Genomic DNA, 20,839 nt, shown 5'->3' on the forward strand with positions numbered 1-20,839 from the left:
TCCAAGATGAGAAGAACTCTAGAGATGGATGTGGTGATGGTTGTACAACCTTTTACTGTATTTAATACCACTGGACTATGCACTGAAAAATAGATGTTCACTGTACTTCAATTAAAAAAAGTGAAGATGGTAAATGTCATGTGATGTGTGCTTTATCGCAATGAAACGAATTGGAAAAAGGAAAGAAAGTGCACAAGCCAGTGTCCCTTGGGGCCCTTGTCCTGGCTTCAGCCTGCTCTCTCTAGGGCTAGGTCCCTTCCACCTCCCAGCCTACACCTCCAAATTCTTTTCCGCGTCCTCTCCTGATGCTGTGTCTGGGTTTGCATCCGCTCATACCCTCGCTCCTTGGTTCACTCGGGTGTCCGTTCATCAAGCACTTCCCTTTGGTCACAGCCTCATGGAGGGGACAGGCAAGTAATAGCGGTCAACTGTCCCAGGGCCTGAAGGGCAAGAGCACTGTGTCCCGGGCACAGCGGGGTCCACAATGAGGAGTGGTCAGTTCTGCTTGAAAAAGTCAGGGGAGTCTTCGGTGATGGCATGGGCTTGAACAGAGTTACTGAAAACCAAAGAAGTCTTGGCAAGACTTCATGGTAAAACAGGATGCCTCCAACTCTCCCAACCATGCAGGTCCTAATTACCAAGGAGGAGCCTTACACAGGGGCCTCCCACCAGGGCTGGTGACAGTAGGGAAAACAGGCACAGAATCCCTTTGAGCAGTGCTGACCCATCCACGATCTCATTTGATTCTCCCAATTCCCAGGAGCTTGGTGTTGTCACTCCCATTTTACAGATAAAGAAACTGAGGTCCTGAGATGTTTAACAACTTGCTCAAGATCACACAGCTGGGGGCGGGGGGGGGGGTGGGTAGAGCTGGGATTGGAACCCAGATGGCCCAGCTCCAAGCCCAGTGTCCTGCCTGGTGCCTCTGAAGGCAGTGATGGGCCGTCTTTCTTACACACACAGGCTTTTGGAGGGAGTGAAGGCAGGCTTCATCTTGTCACCAAAAGACACAACTGAGCCATAGGAGTAATTCCCACCTCAGAGGACTAATCTAAACCGAGTTTTAGGATCACCCTAAAAAGCCCCACTTATGATGGAACACTTGGACATCACCTCCTGATATTTACTAGGGTGGGTGGAGGTCTTGACTTCTATCAGAACTCACACCCCCCTGTTAGCTGCTCCTCAAGGAGACTGGAAGCTCCCCAGCTCCTACCTTCCAGGCCCAGCCCAGGTCTCATCTCCAAGCTCTGCCTCCCATGGCTGGAGGAGATTCTGACACCTTACAGGGGAAGGGGTGCCGGCCAGGGCCGGGTCTGCTGCCGGAGAAGCAGAAGGAGCCTCCCAAACCCACCCCTCACCCTGGCAAGAAGCCTCAGAACTCAGAGACCGCACTAGGCCACCCTCTCCCCTACAGGAAGGATACGGAGGTCCCGAGCGATCACACAGCCTGTCAGTGGGAGACCTCTGTCTCCTGATTTCAAGTGGTTTTTCTGCCCATTGCCCCATTCTGCCTCCACCAAAGCATACGGCCTTGGGCTTGTCCCTAAACACCTCCCACAGAGTCCTCTGAGCCTCTACTCCTCCTCTGTAACAGGGAGAAAGCCCAAATCCCCAGTCTCCCCCACGGAGGCACTATAATAGCACTTTCAGACCCGAGGCAGACAAGACAGAGAAGCTTAAATCCTGCACTAGGTGAAATGAGATGAATGAGAAATCGTTGGAGTGGGACAGACTTGATTTCCAATTCCGCCACTTATTTGATTCGTTCATTCATTCATTCATTCATTCAGCAACATTTCTGGAGCACCAGCTATGTGCAGGCAAAGTTTCAGGTGGTGGAAATACAAAGCCCAACAAAGGCCCCTTTCTTCAAAAGGCCCACCTTCATGAGGGAGGCAGTGGTTGTGGTGCAGATTGCTGGACAGAGCAGGGCCATCTAGGCCAGGCGAAGTGGAGGGTGGTATTTTTAGGGAGCAAATCCAGATCTCTCTGTAGGAGGGGCTCTGAGGCAACAGTCTGATTGGCGGGGTGTGTTGAAGCTGTGCTTAGCTAGCACTTTACCTAAGATGAGGAAATGTCAGTTTTCCCTATAAAAGAAATGGAGAGTCTAAGGAAGGTTACTGAGGAGGTTCCCAAGCCACCAGTGGCCCTGTCACTGAAGGGTATGACTTAGCTTCTATGTGCTGTGGTTTCCTCATCTGTAAAGTGGGGCTGAGAACGTCCACATCCCAGAATGTCTGTGAGTTTTGAAGGACGCAGCGTGCAAGGATGCATATATCCCATGATCCCAAGCTGAGTGTTCTTTGTGCCTCCATCAGTGGGAGTCCCCCTGGATAAACTAATACGGTTATTATTTGGGGTCAAGCTAGGCCAAGGCAGCTGCAAGAGCAAAGCAAAGTCACTCAACCTGCAAACGCCCCCTTTCAATCCAGTCCCCCGTTTCCCACATACATAACACTTGAAACCACTGTAAGAATGAGACGTTACACTTATTTTGATATATTCTTGCTTAAAACTTTAGTGTGTTTTAAAGAAAAGACCCTTCCATTAAATAGTTTAACTGCTCAAGAATTTTGCAGTGGGAACATCCAGTGCCTTCCACCCATCATACCATCTGAAAGGCATCTGGGGTGGGCAGTGGCGAGAGAGGCCATTCCAGAAATGCGCCGCTGCTGCTGTCATAGAGAAACTAACCCCGCTGATTCAGGGCCAGGTGGGGCCCTTTCCGCCTCGTGAACCCCAGGTCACCTTCCCAGGCTGGTCTCACTCAGCTCCTGCCTGTGGATTCCCTGCCACACCCTCCTCGGAGCTCCCTTAAGGGCCCCTAGTGATTAAATCGCTCATCACAAAGCCTTGCGAGAGTAGATCAGTAGCCCCGGGGCCATCGGACAATCCCCTTACCACAGGCAGGGGGGGTGTCCTGCCGAGCTCTGAGCTCCGTTACCCAAGCTGCAGCCCAACTGAGTACCTGATGCATTGAATTAATCTTGTTAAATAACTGAATGTCTGAGCCTGCAGAAGGACCACGTGGGCCTGGAGAAAATTTGCTTTCTTTCACCCAAATCAAGCGTTTTCTTTCTCCAAATGTGTTTATTCAAACCTAACGAATCTTTTCAAAGCTGAAAAAGCAAGATTTTTCTCCCCTGGGATGAGAAGAGAAAACTAGTAGCTGAATTTTTTTTAAAAAAAAATTGTTTAAGGTTTATTTATTTTTAAGAGAGAGAGAGAGAGAGAGAGAGAGAGAGAAGTTCTGTTAGTACCGATCATTCTCTAGTCGTTCAACAAGAGGCTGTGGGAGCAAGCCTCAAGTGTGGCCCCACATTGCAATCAACCTGGCTTTTTAATTCCATCGTCCAGGCTGCCCTCTGACCCAACCCACTATGACCAGGTGGGACACAGGCATCAGTATTAAAAAGAGAGAGAGGGAGAGAGAGAAACACAGAACCTGAAGCAGGCGCCAGGCTGTTAGCACAGAGCCTGACGCAGGGCTCGAACTCACAGCAAGATCATGACCGGAGCCAAAGTCAGACGCTTAACTGACTGAGCCACCCAGGCTCCCCTAATGGCTGGATTAATTGGAAGGCTACCAGTTACAATTTTTCCAGATTGATAAAGATGAAGAAGACTATACAATTTTAGCCTTAAAAAAATTCCACCTTTATAACTATCAAATGGCTAAATTTCCAAAATTTCTAGACTATACTTGTATCTAAGCTCTTCGTTAGAGTTTCCATCTAAATGGCTGAGATTTAGAGCAGATGGGTTCCAAGTGTTTTGCCCACCCCATGGGTATGTAAGTATAAATAATCCTCAACATTCCAGTATTTACGTGTTGGGGGAAAATGGTGCTTTTGTTGACATTTGCTCATCTGGAGTAAAAAAAAAAAAAAAATTCAAATCAGTCTCTGTTTAAAATGTATAGTGTGTGCCTTCTACCTAGAAAACCTTCATCTCGGGGCGCCTGGGTGGCGCAGTCGGTTAAGCGTCCGACTTCAGCCAGGTCACGATCTCGCGGTCCGTGAGTTCGAGCCCCACGTCAGGCTCTGGGCTGATGGCTCAGAGCCTGGAGCCTGTTTCCGATTCTGTGTCTCCCTCTTTCTCTGCCCCTCCCCCGTTCATGCTCTGTCTCTCTCTGTCCCAAAAATAAATAAACGTTGAAGAAAAAAAAAAACCTTCATCTGCAGAGGATGTGTGAGAAGCTCATCTCTTTTCCACCTGCTACTACTTCTCAGGAGAAGGAGGCATCCCATTAAACAGTGAGAATGTACTTTGTGTAGCAGAAAGCTGACTTCTGCGGATCTTCTCCAAGAGGCTGAGTCCTGTAGGGCTCATTAGGTAAAGCAAGGGTCAGGAAAACGCCTTTGGGAAGGAAGCCCGGCCCTCACTGACCATTCACCTGCCTTGGCTCAGGAGACTTTCCCCCCTAAAGTTTACTTATTTATTTTTGAGAGAGAGAGAGAGAGAGAGAGAGAGAGAAAGGCAACATGCACGAGTGCAAGCAGGGATGGCGGGGAGGGAGCAGAGGGGAGGAGGAGGAGGAGGAGGAGGAGGAGGAGGAGAGAGAATCCCAAGCGGAGAATCTCTGTGCTATCAGTGTGGAGCCCGATGCGGGGCTTGAACCCACGAACCCTGAGATCATGACCTGAGCCAAAACCAAGAGTCAGATGCTTAACCGACTAAACCACCCAGGTGCCCAAGGAAACTTTTCTCCTCAACCCTGGTCCAGATGCTGATGCTAAGCAAACAAGGAGGCCGGTCCACGTGTGGTCAGTTATCATGAGTTTGCAGGGGGGCGGGGTTGGTTGGCTCCTCCCTCCTCACCCATGGAGCTGCACCCAACACACGGGGGACCCTGGGCTGGGCTGGCCTGGTTGTCAGGAGGGAAATGAGGCCCGGGCAGTCAGTGTCTGTGGTCATCATCGCAGGGGTGAGGGGAAGACAGTGTGCTGTATCCTGAACCCCCCCCAGGTGCACCCCACTCCACAATGTACTGAGCTCTCCCACATGTTTGATGGTGTCTCACAGATACACAGCCAAGAGGTCACCAAGCGACAAATATTAGCTTTAAGGGCAGAGGAATGGAGAAGAACAAGGCCCTTTGGCTTCATTCAAGCGGGGCCGCTTAGGCACCTGCCCTCTCTGGGTCTCACCTGCTTCATCTGTAAATTAGGAGGATTAATACTTCCTGAGAGGCTTCAGTGAAAGATCCCAGCGTGGGTCTGGCCCGTGAGTGACACCCACCATTAATTACTCCCTTGATCGCAGACAAGTGTGCTGGGGCCCAGAGTGGGTGCAGAGCCTCGCTGACATGCCCCGAGCCCGACACTCTCCCTGCCCAGCCCTGTGCTCATGCGGAAGTGAGCACAACGCCCTTGGGGACCTCAGGACCCATGAACTCAGAGAACAGACTTTTGGAAGGGGAAAAGAGAAAGTTATGTCCCAGTTCGTGACGCCTGGGTACACGATGCAGCAGCCTGGGGAGACACGGGCTGGAGGTTCTGAGCGACCTGGGGGTGTCCTCCTTGTCCCTCCTTGACCCTCCCTGTCCCCCTGCTAAGGCAGATGGGCAGCCTCCATCCCTTTATCACTCATCCATATTGTAAAAGACTGTGTCAACCACCCAGTGTAGATTCAGTAGGAATTTATTCACTTTCCAATTTGATGTATCCAAGTCAACTGCAATCGCCCATCAAAGCTTCTGACCAGCCTGACATAGTCAGGGTTCCAGAAAAATCCTCCCAGTAATAACAGCTAATATTGATTGAGTACTTATTCTGCTTCAAGAACTTGTTCTTTACCCATATTATCTTATTTAATTCTCACAGAATTCCCAAAAGGTTGATAGTATTCTTATCCTCACTTTACAGAGAAGGAACGTTGGGGCAAAGAGGCCGATCAATTTGTCCCAGGTCCCTCAGCTGTACAGGGTGACATCTGTTTCTAGGTCTTGATATACCAGCCTCCCCAAACCAAAGGCATTTAAGCTTCAGGCTGCCTGTGAACCCAGTTGTGGGCTGAACACAGTTTGCACAAGATCCCAGAATACTAGAGAGTGTGCCTGTCCCTCGTCTTCAGGCACCCGGTGAGGAGACCAGGCTCAAGTAGGTCTCTGTTTAATCACTGGGGCTGGGGGACTTCAAGGTAAGAGGCACTGGGCTCACCAGGGAGCCCCTCCACCAGCAGTGACCGCCATTGCTTTGCATCTCCCTCCTCTCTGGTCACCTGTAGGGGGCGCAGAATCGCTTCTAGCCCTGGAGCCTCAACCCCGGGCTATGGTGTTCACCAGACAGTACTTAGGATGGCTGGGGTAGGAAGACAGGGGGCGGCAAGTCCCTCTCATGGGAATCAAGCAGAAAATATTCAAGACACAGGGCCAACAGCGTGAAGCTGGTTTAGGGTGGGTGGGGGCTTCCCCCCTGGAGTTCCCACCTGGTCCACGGGGAGGGGGCTCTGGGATCATCTTCCTGAATGAAGAGGTCCCATATTTGCGCCTCTCAGGAGTGGCCCCAATGGTGTGTGGACCCTAAGCACACATGGGAATTTTCTCAAAGGCCGTGTCCCCACAGGAGGGTCAGATCACATACGTGGAGCTCCTAAATGGCCAGGGGACTAGCCAGAGACCAAGGGCACAGTTCTGGCACCTTTGCCAATGGCTCTGCCCCCCGCCCCTTCTTACCAGCTCTGCTTCCTGGAAAACAAACGTGTCCCTGAGCTGGATCTCTTTGGCTGGTTAGTCATCAGCTTGGAGGAAAAGGGACGGAAGGATGACTTTTGAAGTTCCCTGGGGCGCCTGGGTGGCGCAGTCGGTTAGGCGTCCGACTTCAGCCAGGTCACGATCTCGCGGTCCGTGAGTTCGAGCCCCGCGTCGGGCTCTGGGCTGATGGCTCAGAGCCTGGAGCCTGTTTCCGATTCTGTGTCTCCCTCTCTCTCTGCCCCTCCCCCGTTCATGCTCTGTCTCTCTCTGTCCCAAAAATAAATAAACGTTGAAGTTCCCTGTATTCTGGGATTCTGAACTTCACCTCAGAAAGCCACGCCGGGGACAGACAGACAAACCAATAGGACAGAATAGAGAATCAAGAAATTAACTCTTAAATATATGGCCAATTGATTTTCAATAAAGGCGACAAGACCGTTCAACAGAGAAAGGGCGGTCTTTTCAACAAATGACGCTGGGAAAACTGGATATCTAAGTGCGAGAGAATAGAGCTGGATCCTTCCTCCAAATGCACCTCAACTTAAGAGCAAAAGCAATAAAGCTCTTAGAAGAAAACACAGGGGTAAATTCTTCATGACACGTGAGTTAGCGACGACTTCTTTGGATGTGACATCGGAAGCACAGGCAACAAAAGAAAAAAATGGATAAATTGGATTTCGTCCAAATTAAAATCTTCTGTGCGTCAAAAGGACACTATCCAGAGAGTGAGAGACAACCCACAGAATGAGAAAAAATATCTACAAATCATATATCGGATGAGGGATTATTAGCCAGAATATATAAAGAGCTCCTGCAAATCAACAACATACAAACAAGCAACCCAATCCAAAAGATGGGCAACAGACGTGAATACACGATTCTCCAAAGAAGGTGTTCAACTGGCCAGACACAGAAGGACAGATACTGTATGACCTCACTTCCACGAGGTACCCAGAGTAAGAAAATGCACAGAGACAGAAAGTAAAACGGAGGTTTCCAGCAATGCGGTGGAGAGGGAGAAGGGGAGTGTTTAATGGAGCAGTTTGGGATGAAGAGTTCTGGAAATAAACGGTGGTGATGGTGACACGCCATGAAGAAGGTACTAATTGTCACTGAATGGTTCACTTAGTTAAAATGGCAAATTTTATGTTCTATTTTACCACAATAAAAAATCACCCCTATTTAAAAAAGAGAGTTTGAATTTTTAAAAAGGCCACCTGAGTAGGCACAAAGAACACTCAGCTTGGGATCATGGCCTCTCACCGCGTTGCTCAGGGTCCAGACCCTTCAGCGGAGCTTGAACATCGTTTTTGGCTTTGCCTCTGCCCTTCCTCAGGCCCCATCTCGCCCGTATCCAGTGTGCCCCTGCACGCCGCACGCTTGCTCTTTTCCGAACGCTGCCGGTATCTTCCTGACCCAAACCCTTGTGCAACGCTGTTTCCTGAGTCAAGGGGGCCGTTTCTGGCTCCTTCCGTGTGAGCTCCTCTTCAGCCTCCAAAGTCCAACCTCGAAGGTCCATACCCACAAAGCCCCAGTCCATTTGCACTTTCCCTGGGGACTCTCACTTCTGCACATCCAGCTCCCTGAGGTTGCGGATCAACTCGCTCACTGCCAAATGCCCTACACCTCCCTGCCACAGGGCACAAACCTGCAGGATTTGTGGGGCCCAGAAGCCTCTGGCAGGGCACTCCTCACAGCGGTGGTTACGCAGTATTCCCTCTCTCAAGAGGGAGGAGGGAGCCTTTCCGTCAGAGTCCCCTCTGCCTCTCTGTCCACATCGTCCCCCACAGGGCCCGGCACATGCTGCTGCCCCAGTGCTAACTACATCCCAGGCTCAGGTCTAAATGCTTCATCCCGTCTGGGCTGTGATCTCAGGATGGCATCCTTGCCAGAACAGAGGGCTGCATCCCGTGTGTGTGTGTGTGTGTGTGTGTGTGTGTGTGTGGTGTCAGAACCCCAAGAGGCTAAGGCAGAGTAGATGCGGTACCCAGGCAGGAACATTAGTAGCTCTCAGGTGGCCCTGCCAGGCAGGCAGCAGGAAGGAACAAGGGGTCCAGAGTGGAGCGGGCAGGGGTGGGGCTGCAGACAGGAAGGACCTAGCACTCACTGCAGGAAATGGGGAGACCTGGGGAGAAGAGCAGGGTAGGGAGGGAGGTTACCCATTTCGCTAGAGCCAGCCTGGGTGTAGCAGCTGGACCCCGGCTTGTGGCCCTGAGATGAGAGCCGGGGGGGGGAACAGTGGGGGCAAAAGGGTGTTCTTCCAACTATAGAGTCCGAGAGGGCACAAGGCTCCTACAAAATAGGGCTACCCAAGACCTCTCTGCTCCCACACCCCATACTCCACAGGGATCTCTGTGGGGAATAAACTATTTTCCACCAGGGTGCAAGAGAACTAGACGTGGGGTTCTCATCCCAGGCCTGGATTCAAAGGAAGGAGGAAAGAAAAGAGAATAGAAAGATTTTTAGAGATCCTAGCATGTTCACATCCTGTTTCATTCAATGATTCATTCATTCATTCATTCATTCACTCATCCATTCAGTCACTTGTCTGTCAACATTTATGGAGCACCTACGACATACACCAAGCCCTGATTCAGGCTCTCGGGAGAACAGCGTGCAACAATGTGGACACACGACGAAAGTATTTCCCCATCGCTGGTCCCACACATGGTCCTCAGCTCCACCCTGTCCTGACCAGACGTCCCCCGGGCCTCTGGAAACTCAAGGAGAAATCCCGCATACCATTTTGAGGCACCTGTGTCATGCACGCCGCCCCCCCCCACCCCTTCTCCCCGCAGCTCAGCAGGTTGCTTGAATAGGTGAAGGAGCCATGCCCAAGGTCACAGAGTCAGGTCTAGAACTCTGACCTGCCGGACACCAAGGCCACCCTGGACCCCCCCACCCACTGGATCCCCAGATGTGGAGAAGGGAAGAGCTCTTTGGAAGCCATGTTTGCAAAGCCCAGTCTTCCAATCTCACAGCATTAGTGTGGCCTCAAGTCTAATTAGGATCATCCTACAAAAGAACACCTTTCAGGTTCTCAGGGCCTTTGCTCATCAAGAACTTACCCTCTGTCTTCCTAGCAATCCCACCTTTGGCCAGCTAGTCAACCTCCGTGAGTCTGTCTTCATCGGTGAAGTAGGGACGGCAGTAGAATCTGGCTCATAGGGCTGCAACCGGGATTCAATGAAATCGCACACAAGATTCGGCACATTGCCCGCTGCCTGGGCAGGAGTGCTCAGGAAAAGCGGGCTGTCCCCTGGTATCAGCAGCACAGAGGCTCTGCCCTGCCAACTCAAACCCCCTGTTGCCTCACCCTCCATCAGACTCACCTCATTACTGTCCCTGTCCTGCAGATGGGAAAACTAAGGCAGAGAGCGAGGCCAGGCATGCCGGACCTTCCCCTTCGGTGGGTTGGACTAGCTTTCTGCTCCCAGAGGGGCCTCTCTCAGTACAATGGATCTGGCAGCGTGGCGGGGCCCGGGGGCCTCCTGAGGATCCCGGAGGAGCCATCCGCCTCTCTCCCAGCACCTCGATCCCGGGTCTGGAATAGCACAGAACCCCAGGGCTGCAGAAATCACCTGGTGCCATGCAGGGGGGTTACAGACAGGAGACCAAGGCCCAGAATGGGGGACCTGTGCAGGGGACCTGTGTGCATGCTTGTCTTCTCTGCTCCTTCTCGGCAGTGGGGGCGTGGAGTTGTCCCAGCACTGAGCTGGGGCAGATGCAAAGCCATGCAGACGGATGGTTGGGCTACAGACCTGGCCAGGGAGATCCCTGGATACTGGGGTGGGGGAGGGGGGTTGACCATCTGGAGGAACCCCAAAGTCTCCATCCCCGCTTTGAAACCTGATCAGAGCCCCCCCCCCCACCTCCCCACCACCATCGGCAACACCCTAGTGCCCTCAAGGGTGGATAACATGAGGGGGTGGGGCTCTTGGGTAACATGAGGGGGCGGGGCTCTTCATCCTAGGCAGAGAACTTGGCCATACGGGATGTACCTGCAGCCACTCTATCGCTCTGCACCCTCACAGCCTCCACACTCTCCTCCCTCACAGGCAGAATAGGCCCAAAGAGCCCCAATTTACAAGTGAGAAGGTTGAGTAGCACCCTGGAGATAAGGGTACTGTTCCAAAGGCACATTTCCATGGCAAAGCCAAGACTAGAACCCAGGTTCTCTGGAGAAGAGCTGGAGGGAGAGAAGAAGGGAGGGAAGAAGGAGCCTCGGGCTTTTCAGCTTCCAGAGAAGATCCAGGGAGTCTGTGGCAACTTCCGACGCGCTTCTCTGAGCCCTCCCCTTACCAGGCGAGGTTAGGCCCACCTGGGAGTGGGGTTGGGGACTTCTAATGAGCTGCAAACCCCATGGACAGCCCTTCCTGCCATGCACACACCATAGCCTGAGTCGGGGCACCCCCACCCCAGCCCCAGCGCCAGTGAATGAGAATTGCCAAGTTATAGATCTTTCTCCCACTCCAGACCTGAAGGTGGGGCTGTGTCCAGCACTTCTCAGAATCCCGCCAAGGCCCGGCACAGTGACAGGCAAAGTTTGGTGAGCAACCAGTAATTGGAATCAGCATCTCCGTCCCCTTGTCTGTGAAAGAGGACATTTGGGCCAGCAGACATTGGGTGTCTCTTCCAACACTGAGTGGGATACCCACCCCAGCACCACGACCCACTGTGCCCGGCAGGGGAGTACCAAAGCTCCTGGACATGACCAATGCCCCGGGCCAGGCAGGTGGCTATCCGAGAGAGGAGGAAGTTGGCCATGTGGCCTCAGCTAACCCTCTAATCCACACGGTTTCCCCCGCTTAGGGAAGAAAGCTTGGCTTTGCGAAACTGGCAGAGATCAGGAGTTTCAGCCAGGCCACAGGCGGTATGAGAAGAGTCCCTGCAGTCCCAAAGGGACCTCCACCAGTGCTCTCCTGTTGCCTTGACCCCCCAGGCTCTCAGGGTGGAGGCCACCTCATTTCTCAGGAGAGTGGGGCTGTAGCATCTGCCCTATTTGCTGCACACAGAGAGTGTGTGTGACTTCTGGAGGAGTCACAGCAGAGGAAGAGAGTGGGTGAGCCCAGCAGGCATTCCCTCAACCCCTGCCTCCCCGGCCCCTAGTAGCACAGCCGCAGGGGAAGGGAGAAAACCCAGCGGGGCATTCTGCCTTCCCACCAACCTGGTTACAGGGCTTCGTTTCTCCCCGGGTCTCTGTTTGCTCATCTGCTAAATGGGATGGGAACGTGCATAAAAATGGCACCCGTGATGGTTTCTCCTCCACGGCGAGCCACCCGAAACACAGAGTATACTCAAGGGTTGGAGGAGGTCTCTTTATGGTGGACCCTGCCAGGGCCCCAGGAAGACTCTAGGGCCCTAAGGGGTGTCCCTGACTGGCACACGGGCTCCCCCTACCACGCATGCAGCTCCCCTACACGGGGTACAACAGGTGCGAGTGTGGGAGGAAGTATATGCACGTCCCTCACACAGGAGTGCACACAATTAGTCCACAAGGCCACTTCCTGAAACGCATTTGGACAGCAGGACTCAGAACCAGTCGATACAGGGGAACACGCCAGCCCGAGTTCACACTGTACACGTGCTCATAAACCCCCCAGGCCTCCACTCACACAGGCAAAGATACTGGGATATGCTCACAGGTGGCTTATCCTTGCTTGAGAAACACTCGTAATGAGACCTCAGTTCTCTGTTCATCCTCCCAGCCGGTAAACATTTATTATGCCCACAGGTCTACATCTGGAAGGATCTAAGCTATAAGACAGCAGGCAAGCACTCTGTTCTCTCCTAGGAGAAAGGCTGGCACTTAGTAGGTGCTCAGTAAATGTGGAGAGAAGGAAGGTAAGTGGAGACAGAGGACATGAGCAGACTGGAGGGGTTAGGAACCCCTGAGCCTCAGTTTCAGCCTGGCCACTTGTGGATACAAAGACCCTCTGCAGTTAGTTCTTCTCCGTATTTAATTTTTTTTTTTTTCAACGTTTATTTTTGGGACAGAGAGAGACAGAGCATGAACGGGGGAGGGGCAGAGAGAGAGGGAGACACAGAATCGGAAACAGGCTCCAGGCTCCGAGCCATCAGCCCAGAGCCTGACGCGGGGCTCGAACTCACGGACCGCGAGATCGTGACCTGGCTGAAGTCGGACGCTTAACCGACTGCGCCACCCAGGCGCCCCAGTTCTTCTCCGTATTTAAACACAACCTGGAGTCTAGAACTTGCGTCTGACCGGGCCCTCCAGGACCACCAGCCTACTTATACTGGGAACAGCTGCTCACTTTGTCCCCTACCTCTTAGCTCACTTCAGGGAACCCTCAAGACCCGTTTGTGCTTCCAGTGAAGTCTTTTGTGTCCACTGTATCCAATTTCTCCTGCACAAAAACATAAGTAAGGGAGGGGAGGGCAGGAAAACGGGGCGAAGGCGGGTCCAGACTGGGACCATCACAGAAACCTCTAGAGGGCTTTTGGAAATTTTCCAAACTCCTGCATTTCAAAAATTCAGACCCAGGAGGGGATGGGTAAGGGTTTTCCCAAAGTCATGCAGGTTGTAGAGCACACAGCAGCGGAGACCTGCCCCGGTATACCCTATCACCCTGCCCAGCATGTGTACCCTTCTGGGCCTTAGTGTCCCCACCCAAACCTCCACAAACCCTCAATCTTCACCAGGGCCCTTGGGGGGCGCAGAGAACCAGCTGTTTTGCCCTGACCCCGGTCGCCAGCAGTCCATCTGCAAGGGCCTTGGGGCTGATGCCCATGCTCTGCAGCCCCCAGTTTGGAAGGAGAATCCGCTTTAAGGCAATCTGCTTTAAGAGTCCAATGAACTGCGCACCGGCTCTCCCTCTTTCTGGAACGTGCAGCCACGCCCGTGCCCAGCATCTTTGAGCTGAGCCTGCGTTCTCAAGCAGAGGCACCCGGCAGTGGCAGGGAAAGACAGGTACTTGGCAGGTGGTGGTGCCTCTCTCGAGCACACTCTCTGTCTCAGACACACACACACACACACACACACACACACACACACACACACTAGTATTTCCCAGAAACCCTCCTCTCCAAAAAGGCACTCTGGGTGCAACGGAGCTCCGCGGTGACCCTCTTATCTGCCTCTGGAGCCAAAACCTGAAACTATCCACTGCCCTGAATCGCCACCCAGATCCCCAGCCTTTTGCTCCTCCAGACCTCCCCTCAATCAAGCCTCAACTCCCTTTCCACCCCTCCCTCTCCTCCTTGGTGCTGGTGGTGGCTTCCGGGTGGGATGGGGGTAGAGAAGAGAGTCTCTGCTAAGGTGACATAATGTGTTGGGCATGGGAGGTGGGTGGGCAGGTCTGGTGTCTGGGGCCCCCAGAACACCTCTTGGACACACTGGAAGCTCCTAGGAAACCCTTGAGTCAGCCTTTATAGGGAAACCAGCTCTCAGGTAACGGAGGACTTGCTGACCCAGGTTACCTTGACCCCCTGTACCCTAAGGAGAATCTTTTGCAAGGAGGTGGGGGTGTGGCCCATTTGCACATTTGTAGACCACAGAAGAAGGAGGCAGGGGGCTGCACCTCGGGAGGGGAGGTGCCTGGTGGCCACAAATAGCTCTGATCCCGGAGAAGCACCAGCCGGGGTCTGGGAGGGATTGCTGGCTGGAGAGGGGTGCCTCTTTCTTCTCCAAAAGGGAACTGTTTGGAAGAAGGGTCCCTTCTGTCTAATCCAGCCCGGCGGAAGGCGTGTGGTGCCCGGAGTCCCCGAGCAAGGGGAACCCGGTGTCTTAAACTATGAATTCACGGAGCAGTAAGCACATAGCTGTCTTCCTAATCTGGTGACCCGTTTTGTCACTTTAGCGAAGCCTGGGGAACCCCGTAGCTTCAGGAGCACGTGGCCAGATGGCGCCTGGCAGGCGCGTCCCAGACGCAGAACCGAGCTCTCACTGCCCCACCCAAAACAGTGCCTGGGTCTAGAAGGGGGTGGGGGAGGGAAGGGTCGTGGCAGCGGGCTTCGGGTACAGGGAGCTCTCTCTAGCCAAGCACTCGGTCACAGCCCGTCTTCCCTTCTCCCGTTTCTGTGCAGCAAAACACTCACCACCAAGCACGGCTTCCCCATTCTGCCACCCAAGCCCCCGGACCCTCCCTCGGCGCTTGGCCAGGTTTCCCGCATGCTGCTTCAGGCACCTTGGTCCAAGGGCCAGCGGAGAAGCCCGAACCCAGAGGAGCGGCGCCCTCACCCCCATAACTGCAAAGGTCTCCCTATTTCCATTTTCCATTTCATATTTCCATTTGCCATCAAAACGAAGCCACGCACAGAGCCACAGGAAAAAAGCGGCCGAGGCCGAGCTAAAGGTAGGTCCCAGGAAAAGTGTGCCCAGCTGCTCTCCAAAACGAAAGTCCTTAGAGACTTGGGCGAAATTTTATCAACGGTATTTTAACTTGTTTCCCTACCTCGGCTCTGTTTCGCAGCCCGCTGGGGGCCGGGGCTTAGACGACCCCGGGATAGCCCCGCTGCTGCATTAAGGTTTCTGGTGCAGCCGGTAAGTTTTCCAGTCCGGGTGGTGCAAATGCCCGGGTGTACAAGGTCACCCTACTCAAGAAACACAACCGTCGTGAACGGGGGTATGGGGAGGGGAGCTGCCCAGCTCTCCGAAGTCTGTTCTGAAATTTTCTTAAAACAACTCACACACAAAAGTTTCCCCCCCAAATTTTCGTGTCCATATGCATGTCTGTATCTTGATTCAGGTGGTAGTTACACCAGCATAGACAGAACAATTCTTCGAACTTTCCTCTGCACTGCACATAAATTATCACAAAGAAAACTGTGCACATCAATTGATTTAAACTACTAACCCTTTAATCTAGGTCTTCTGTTTTTCTCTTTAAATTCATGTGTGTTTAGGCCGACTGTTGAGGCACGCTGGTGGCTATAGAAATTAACAATGTAAAACATTAAAAGCATTTTCCTTCTCAACCTCCTCCTCCAAAATTGACGAGGGCGCGGGGGTGGGCAACGACACAGCTCCCAGGTTGCTGTTTTTTCTCGATCACCCTACAATCACCCAGGGCTCTTAACTGCTTCTTCCATTTCTCGCTGTCTGATTTTGGGCTTCTCTTATACAAAACCGCACGCCGGTCCTTTGACTAACTTCGAATACGATCCGGGCGGAGTTTACACATTTGGTGGTGTGTGGACTGTGTCGGCGCGGGGAAAGAAATGCCCTTAGTATTCAAACGCTGCGTCTAATTCGACAATCCGGAGCAGCGGTTCGGCCGCGCCCCAGGGGTCTCGGGCCTGGCCCGCGTCTCCAGACCTCTGAGCTCCGTGCGCTTCTCTCGGGGGGCCGGGGCCAGGGCCGAATGGATGGCAAGGTAGCGGCTAGCAACGAAAACCTTCGTGCACCGAATCGAAAGCGAAAGAGAAGGAGGGAGCAGGGCTGCTCCCCCGAAGCGTCCCGGGGCGCGTGGCCGAGGCCTGGCGCGCCGGCCGCGGCTCGCGGCTCGGGGAGGCGGCCCGGGGTTTGGGGGCGAGGCGCCGGGGACCTCACTCTCGCGACGAGGAAGTTCTTTGTGCCGCTGAGAAACGTAGGGTCTCCAACCTGGCGTGTCTGCTGGGGCCCACGGGCCCAAGGACGGGCCAGGGACCAGCAAGGACTTCGAAGGCCGAAGTGCGCACCCGGCAGGTCGTAATTGCAGCAGGCGCGTTCGTAAAATCGAAATTGTGCCCTGCACCCGGGGGGACTGCGGAGTCATCTTGTTCATCTCAGGCCTGCAGCTTGAGAGGATTCTCACCTCCACTTTCTGCAACTCCGAGAAGACCGGGCGGGCGGAGACTGGAGGCGGCTTCCCCGCCGCCGCGCGCTCTCTCCGCATGGCCCTAGCGCAGCCCCCAAGGCCCGCACCTCACTCGCCCAGGGGCGCTCGGACGCGAGGAGTGGTTCCCGGGGCTGAGGTCCCGGAGGAGGCCTCCCGAGCCTCGCCTCCGGCTAGTTGCAGTTATGCAGATCGAGAACCCGGCTTCCAGCCGCGGGACCAACAGAGCGGGGAGGGAGGTTTCCAAGTCCAAGCTACCCGCGGTCAGCCCGACAGCAACCGCGGTAGAGCCTAGTGCGGGAGGCCTTGACTACTTCCGCCTTTCCCGAGCTCCTGGGAATATCCCCAGGCTTTTTTCTTTGAACCTCATTTACCCCCTTTTGAGTCCACACCCTCCAAGCGTGGGAGAGAACTGTCCCCAAGGTGTGCCTCAGTCTCCCACAGAGCCATCTCCAGAGGCCCTCCTCCTAGCAGCCTCTGTAAAGGGCAGAGCCTCACCTCTGGGTGTCTAGGTTTCCCATCTCCGACTTAATGTGCCTAATCTCCTTTTTATAGGGTCCAGAAACCTCCTGGCCAGGGAAGAATACACAGAGCTGTGTGTTGTTTGTGGCTCTGCCCTCCATCTCAGGCAGCAGGGGCATGGGGGTCCTGTAGCTGATGCTGGGCTGCCTTTCGTCCCAACCTGCGGCCTATGGCTTTGCCCACAGCAGGGGCAAAGACTTGGGTGTTCACAGGTTCCCAACAGCACAGAGGCTGAGGATGGAAACCTGGAGGAGGGTACACTACACTCTTGCTCTCTCCCTTGCTCCCTTGCGGGGTTGGGGGGCACTTACCGCCCAGTGATGTAAGTTATCAACATTCTCTCCCTGTGATGCAGATGAGGAAAAGGGCTTCAGAGGAATTACTTGCTCTACTGGCTAAGGCGAGTAGAGGAAGGGCCAGGCTGGTGTGTGGGGGCCCAGCAGGGCTGGAAGAGGGTGTCCAGAGGGGGCCAGCCCTCCCCCCCTCCCCCCTGGACCTGAAGGCATCTTCCAAAGAAGAGGCTGGAGACAGCTTGGGACCTCTTCTTATGTAACGCTTCTTCCTCCTCAGAAGCCCCACTGGTGAATTTTTGAAAACATGCAAATCCAGTGCAGTGGGAGAGAAAACACATCAGGCTCCTGGCTTTGCACAGTGAACCTCCACGGGTCTCCCAGGCCGTGATTTGCTCTGGCCTAATAGTCCTCTGCGACAGGGACCAGGAGGGGCCTGGGCAAGGCCAGGAGGAGGGAGCCTGAGCCGAGGCGCTGGCAGGCGGGTGCCTGCTGACAAGGGCTGACAGCCCCTGCCTGCCTGAGTGTGGAAGGAGCACCTGTGTGGAGCTGTGAGTGTCTGTGATCTGAGTGCCTGATCTCATTCCAACAGGAAGGTGGAGAGGAAAGGTGGAGGAAGTGGGGAAAGGCCACCGGAACTTTCTAAATCTGCTCTCAGTCCTGTCCTTTGGGCTTGGGAGTGTGTGACTATGTGTGAGGCCACACGAGTGAGTGTATTTGTGTGTGACCATGTTGGCTCACGAGGAAGAGGTTGTGTGTGTGCGCAGACTCAAGTGTATGATTGTGTAAAAATGTTTGTGTCAATAACCACCTAAAGAACTGGTTCAGAGCCTCTGGGAAAGCTAGTTTGAACGTAGGAAAGTGTGTGCCACGGGCTGTTTTCCTGAGGCTGTTCTAGTCACGGAGGCCTCCACCATGTCCTATGTCTCTCCATCCAACCTTGGTCCCTCCATCCAGCCTGGGCCCGTGCAACCAAAGTCATTGCTCTGTCAGGACCAGCTGATCTCCAGGGCCCTGCCTGAAGGCCAAGGTCTCAGGGAGAGTGTGTACCCAGGGTTCCTAGCCCAGGGAAAATTTTTCCCTCCCTTCTGGGTTGTTTTCTCTGCTGGCTTGGGGCTCATCAATCCGGATTCAGTGGGAGGGAAGGCCTATAGGCTCCTGAGCTGCTCTGGTCTCAGGCAGCCCGATCTTCCACCCTCTGGGGGCCCAGGCCTACGACGTCCTGCCTGTGAGCTCAAGGGGGCTTGGAGGTCATTTAGGCCTCGGGTTCCCTGGGGACCCAAATCAGGACCCAGAACCTTCCCTCTTCCCCCAGCACCTCCCCGCCTCGGGCTCTGCAGTTCCCTGACTTCTTGCGGGTCGGTCCTAAACCGTTGTTCCCAGGCCAGTCGCCCCCCAGGTTGGCCACAGGAGAAACGCTTGGAGCGAGAGCCGGCCTGTCTCTCCGCGGCGAGCCGCGCTTGCGGGGCGCGTGTGGGTTTGTGGGGTGGCGAACTGGGGTCTTCGATGACTCCGGGCGTCGGGAGCCCAGCACCCGTGTGGCCCCCTGTGCCAGGGCATCCCGGGCGCTCTTCGCCGACTGCGCCCCGGGCTCCCAGAGGGCTCGGCACCTGCGACGCTCCCACCTGCAGCGCCGCCCGAGGAGCCTCCCTCGAGGCCTGCGGGGAGCGAGGCCTCCGCAGCCCCGGAGCCCCGCGCGCGAGCGCTGCGCCGGGACTGTTGGCCTCGGCGCGCCCGGAGCCCCGGCGAAGCGTCCGCTTCAGAGGCGGCCCCGAGAGCAGCGCAAAGCGAGTGGTTCGGCGAAGCCGGGGAGAAACAAACTCCAGGTCGTCTTTAACAGCCCAAACGCTCCGAGCCCTCGGCTGGAGGATACGAAGGTGGCAGGACGGATCCCACGGTCCCCTCGGAGCAGTCGGTTCCTACTTTCCGACCCAGAGCCACCCCACTGCTCGGCCCCGCGCCTCCCCAGCCCGCCGAGTCCGGCCTCGCGAAAGCCAAGTGGGCTTCAGGGGCTCCGAAGCCTCGGTCCCGGGGTCCCCAGCCCTGAGCGCCCCGCACGTGCACTCACCGTAGCAGGGGACCTGCAAGGCCGCGTTGTGGCCGCCGCTGCCTTCCTGGATTTTGAGGCTGCCGTCCGGGGGCGTCTTGCAAGCGCCGCGCTGCAAGTAGAGATGCGGTTGCTGCGCGGGTGGCTGTGGCTGCGGCTGCGGCTGCGGCTGCGGCTGCTGCGGGGCCGGCGGCTGAGGCTGGGGCTGGAACTTGTTAAAGGAGCCCCGCGCCCCGGCGCCGCTCTCCAGGGGTGCCGCCAGGTCCTGCTGCCCCGCGCCGTAGCGGGCCCGGCTCTTGGCGTCTCCGAATCCTTGTCCTTTGGCGGCGGCCGATAGGAAAGTTGTGCCGAACTTCTCGCCGCCCGGGTATGCCCTAAAAGGCGAGGAGCCCTCCCGGCTCTGCGACACCGGGCTGTAGTAGGCGTCCATGGCAGCAGCCGGCGACTCGCAGTAAGACACACAAGTCTCAGCATTCATGCCTGGCCTGCGCGGGCGACGGGCGGGGGCGCGAGCGAGAGCGCGAGGACGCCACCGCGCGCCTTGGCCGGGAGTTTGGAGAGGCGAGGAGGCGGTCGCCTTGCGCTCCGCGCCGGCCTGCTCGCTCTCCCTCCTCCCCTGCGCTTCTCTCTCTCTCTCTCCCTCTCTCTCTCTCTCTCTCTCTCTCTCTTCCTCTCTGTCTCCCTCTCTCTCCCTCTCTCTCTCCCCCCCTCCTCCTCTTCTCTCTTCCTTCTCCCTCCCCACAGCTGGCCCAGGGAAAGAACGGAGGGCTGTAAAAAGATTCAGATGTTTGGGAAAGTTGACCAGATCTCCCAAACTCTCTTAAGGTTTTGAAGGGGGGGGGAGAGTGAATTCCACCCCCCAAGACTCTCTCCTTCCTTCTCTCCTTCTCCCTCCACCCCTACTCTCCTTCCACTCCCTGCTCCTCCCTTCCTCTCTCTTAAGGAGATGCTACTAACTGGTTCGCTAGGGATTAAACCCGGAGGCACCCGAGGGCCTTTCGGATTCTAGGGATTCTAGGCCCGGAGAGGTGACGGGACCCCCAGGACTCCTGAGGCTAGGCAGAGAATTGGTGGGTCCACGATTTGGCCTAGGGGAGGGGGGCAGGCAAAACTTTAGTGACAGATTAAAAGAAAGAAAGAAAAGAAACAAAAACACCCAACAGGTTTTCACATGGAGTCTGAAGGGTCTCTAGCCTCCCGATATGGGTGAGTCCTTTGGACACTTGCCTCCAAATTTGTGGGTGCAGCTCTGGGCCTTCCCACTGGTGCCCTTTCCTCTGTTTACAACCCCTCTTCCCCATTTGCAGTCCCTCCGTGAAATTAACACACACACCAAGCACTAGTCCCCTGCGGGGCCACTTTCCCATCTTATTAACTATTTCCCTCCCCTGGAAGGCTGCTGGGTCTGGGTGCAGAGGGGCCTGTGTTCACTCAAGCACCGGAGAGACCCTCGATGGGCCAAGTTGGGGAAGCCTTACAGCTCGGTCCCCTCCCTCCCCTCCTGGGA

At 55.1% G+C, this 20,839-nt stretch overlaps 1 protein-coding gene across 1 annotated transcript in view; it reads right to left on the minus strand.

The window, feature by feature from the left end:
- Positions 1 to 19,810, minus strand: part of ALX4 (ALX homeobox 4) — a 42,363-nt gene extending 22,553 nt beyond the window's left edge. Inside the window, exon 1 of the mRNA XM_030333235.1 lies at positions 19,354 to 19,810. Within this exon, the coding sequence (XP_030189095.1) occupies positions 19,354 to 19,810 (457 nt within the window). The remainder of the gene's footprint in view (positions 1 to 19,353) is intronic.
- Positions 19,811 to 20,839: the final 1,029 nt, after the last annotated feature.

Source organism: Lynx canadensis, chromosome D1, assembly GCF_007474595.2.
Source record: "Lynx canadensis isolate LIC74 chromosome D1, mLynCan4.pri.v2, whole genome shotgun sequence".
Classification (NCBI taxonomy): Eukaryota; Metazoa; Chordata; class Mammalia; order Carnivora; family Felidae; genus Lynx; species Lynx canadensis.